A 4004-nucleotide genomic window follows, 5' to 3' on the forward strand; every position below is an offset into this window, starting at 1 on the left:
TTTAAGAGATTACAACACATACAAGTGAATTTTATCAAAATACAGCACATCTCTTCTACTATATTCATAAAAATCAATTCCTATGTAAATAGTACTGAAAATCAACTAAAAATGAGTTAAAATTTACAAAGAGTTGTTAAAGGGTTTCAATCAAAATTATTAAAACTATACAGTACAATACCCAATTGATAACAGCTTGAAAGAAGTGCAATATTTAATTTCAAATATTTTTAAAAGTGCTGACTATTTTGACTAGAAATGGAAATGAGTTCAACTCATTGTGTAAAAATAATGTAGGTGGTGCTTTAGCTAGTCCTATAGGAATCTCAACTAATCAAGGTTGAAGAAAAGAGCATAAAACATTAAAAATACCCAAATTATGCTTCTTGGAAATAAAAAAAAATGAATTACAGAACTGAGTATTGCTTTAATAAGTTTTCTGACTAGCCTCAACTAAAAACAGTTGCTGGTCTCCTATGGCACTTTTCTCAGTCCAAATAGCCATGCATTACTTCTTACCACTGCATGTTACCCAAATTTCATTATACAGAACAAAAGCAAATAAAATTAATGGTTTGGATAAACAAAATTAATAAACTTCTATCATCAATACTTGTTACAGTAACAAGGAACAAAGGCAATTGGTGGTAAAACGCTATCACACCAGTCCATTTAGAAACCCTTTAAAGACTCTGAAGTGTGGAGTCCACATTGAATGTTATCTGTAGAACAGCCCTTTATCTGAACACTTTACACACTGGCAGGCCTCGGGGACCCCCCTAGGCTCTGCACTCTCTGCAGCACTGCTCCATCGCTGTGCCAGTCTCACAGACTTGCTTTGGTTTCCTAGCTCCATGCACACTCACATTTCCTCTCACTTTACCAAGGCAACGCCAGGCCAACAAAACCAAGAGGCTTTCTAAAACCTTCTGACATTTTGTATTATGGGTGACACACAAAACTTAAAACTGGCTTTTTAGTTTCATTTGCTTCTTAAAACAAAAATTATAAATTAGATTATGATGGAGTGCTAATTATAAAAATTAGGTTGCAAGTACCACCATTTATCAAAGAAAAAAGTAACGGGACTTCATAGTATGAGAAACGCGTGGACATGCATCTACATTAGAGTTAAAAACTTCAGTAACTAAAAATATTAAAAATTGAATCACCAGTAGCAAATGTATAGTCAACAGCTATGACAAGAATTGATCTTGTAGAGCTCATAAAATGCAATTATTGTCTTTTAAAAAGACGTTACATACTTTATTGCATTATTCTATTAATAAAAATACATTATCAGATAACTTTTTTTCACCTTTTGCCTCAGATTTTTATAGGAAATAATGCTTTAATCTGGCCTTGAAAAGTGAATCCACCAGCACTAACTCCATCTGCCCACTCCTCAGTGTGCACACAGCAAACTCCATCTACCCACTCCTCAGTGTGCACACAGCAAACTCCATCTACCCACTCCTCAGTGTGCACACAGNTCTACCCACTCCTCAGTGTGCACACAGCAAACTCCATCTACCCACTCCTCAGTGTGCACACAGCAAACTCCATCTACCCACTCCTCAGTGTGCACCAGCCAACTCCATCTACCCACTCCTCAGTGTGCACACAGCAAACTCCATCTGCCCACTCCTCAGTGTGCACACAGCAAACTCCATCTACCCACTCCTCAGTGTGCACATAGCAAAAGCCAACACTTCAAATCTCTTACCCACAAGGAAAAAGTAGTTCAGCAGAAAAAACATGAATACCAGTTGGATAAAAGTAAGGACACAAAAGCTATGAGATAGACAGCTCTGCCATCTGTCTCGGGGCTACATCAAGGCTAACTATTGCCTTGCATACAGTCAGTCATGTGTATGAAATCCAAAAATAAACCTACAATCTATACAAAAACAACTTAATTTTGTTTTTGTAGCCTTGATTTGCTAAGTTTAAAAACCTAACAACAAATTTTATCTGATTTGAATCCAACAGTCTCTTTCATCTTCTGTACAGTGGTTCTTCCCTCTAACCACAAGGTCCATTATTTCAGTAATGTACAAGTTCCAAACCAATAGTTTGAGTTCTTCTTTATATATAAAAATAAGCAAAATAGTCATTTCCCTTGCAAGTGTCTTCCATAAATCTTGCTATCTTCCCCCATTGTTTTTGTCTATAGTGCTTATGAAGAAACTTCTCGTACAATGATGAGTTCTACTGCATTATGGAAAGTTTTTAACAAGGACACCGCTTGCCCATGTTCAATGTTGATAAAACTGTAGCCATTAGCCTAGAAGAAAGAGGAAAAAAAACTTTTAAGAAAAATTTTAGAAATGTATTTGTAATTCTAGATGTCATTTTCTGATAGTTCACAAACCTGTCAGAAAAAAAGAACTATTCTAGCAATTTTAAAAGAACACACTGGTGATGAAGTGGCTCAGAGTAAGGCCACTTAACTGCACGTGGAAAGCTTTGAGTTTCATTCTGGGGACCACCATCAAAGAAGGAGAAAACTGACTCCTTCAAGTTGTTATTTGACCTCTACACTCATGAAGTGCAGCACATATCTGTACACATACATATGTAAAAAAAAAAAAACACAAATAGACTAATGGTCTATATAGTGTATACATATGAAAATAGAATCTCTGAAGAACTAACCCAGGAGCTTGTATTTTATATGTGTATGGGGATTGTGCCTTCAAATGTGTCAGGCTTACCAAACTGCGAGGGTAACTAAAGGCAATGTCTAGGTTTCTGGTACCCAACGAGGCCAGAAGAGGGTGTCAGATGCCCTGACACTGATGGCTGTTTCTGGGAACCCACCCTGGATCCTCTGGAAGAACAGTCAGTACTCTTAGCCAATGAGCCTCCTACTCAGCCCCTTAGGTAATCCTAGTACTGTGATCAGATGTTGGGAAGTACTTGTCTAAGACAGGATCAGACAAGGTACTGTGTGTATGTGTTAAGGTACACCCAGCCTTACCAAACTTCAAGGGTACCTGAAGGCAATGTCTGTGAGGAGCAGGTGTGTAGCAGTCCCAAGATGGCGCCCGGGACTGCAGCCAAGTCTTATGACTTGCACCTGACTTCCTCATACACCTGAAAATAAGCCGCATCCATTGTGAGAACTGCGCAGGTGCACCATGATGCAAGATCGGACCATATGACGAGTGATGATTCTGGCCAATGGACTGCTGTTATGTAGACTGGGCCGATGGGGCGTGGTTGAGAGGATCTATAAGGGATTGCGATTGGGGGCGGGGTGGTTGTTGTTTTTTTCTGGAGAGATTGATTTCTGGTGAGAGAGATTCATGCAGGATGTTGAAAGGTTCCTGAATAAACTGCTTTGAGAAGAACGTAGTGTTGTTGCTCTTTTCTGCTGATCGGAATAGGAGGAGACAAATGTCTAGACTTCTCATTTACGGGAACCACTGGTTTAAGACCAGCAAACAGGTTATATAAAAGCTAGCTGTTATTTATTGAGCTCTTATTCGACAACCACAGAATTGCATAAGAATAATTTCTCCTCTCTCCCCACCTCCTGTGTTTGTGTGTGTGTGTGTGTGTGTGTGTGTGTGTAGAGAAAATAATTGTGGATACTACAGATGAGTATGGCAAACAAAACACAATCACTCCCTGTCACAGACGATCTGGGCCCCTTTTGTCTGTGTGGAACGGGTCTCTAGTCACGGGTGGACAAAGCGTAGGATGAATTGACAGACAGACGCACACAGGAGAGGTTGTGTGGAATCTGAATGTATTTTTTAAATCGAGCATCAGACTTTTTATGCAAAAGACAATAAGGAAATTGGGTGACATATTCGCAAGGTACAAATGAGGTAACCGGAATCTTACATAAAACAGAGGAATGCAAACACAAAAGGTCTAACGGGAACCACCTGGGATAGAATTCATTGATAACAACTGGGATCAACAAGGGCTCCACCAGCCGGGTGTGGTGGCGCACGCCTTTAATCCCAGCACTTGGGAGGCAGAGGCAGGCG

The 4004-nt window shown here is 39.5% G+C and overlaps 1 protein-coding gene across 8 annotated transcripts in view; it reads right to left on the bottom strand.

Moving 5' to 3' along the window:
* Window positions 1-1499: 1499 nt before the first annotated feature.
* The window catches only part of Erbin (erbb2 interacting protein), a 100873-nt gene continuing 98368 nt past the window's right edge, over window positions 1500-4004 (bottom strand). For all 8 annotated transcript variants that reach the window (XM_029468543.1, XM_029468541.1, XM_029468540.1 and 5 more), the window contains one exon: window positions 1500-2287. In XM_029468543.1, coding sequence (XP_029324403.1) covers window positions 2180-2287 — 108 coding nt within the window. In that variant the 3' untranslated portion in view covers window positions 1500-2179. The remainder of the gene's footprint in view (window positions 2288-4004) is intronic.

Source organism: Mus caroli, chromosome 13, assembly GCF_900094665.2.
Source record: "Mus caroli chromosome 13, CAROLI_EIJ_v1.1, whole genome shotgun sequence".
In the NCBI taxonomy this organism is placed as follows: Eukaryota; Metazoa; Chordata; class Mammalia; order Rodentia; family Muridae; genus Mus; species Mus caroli.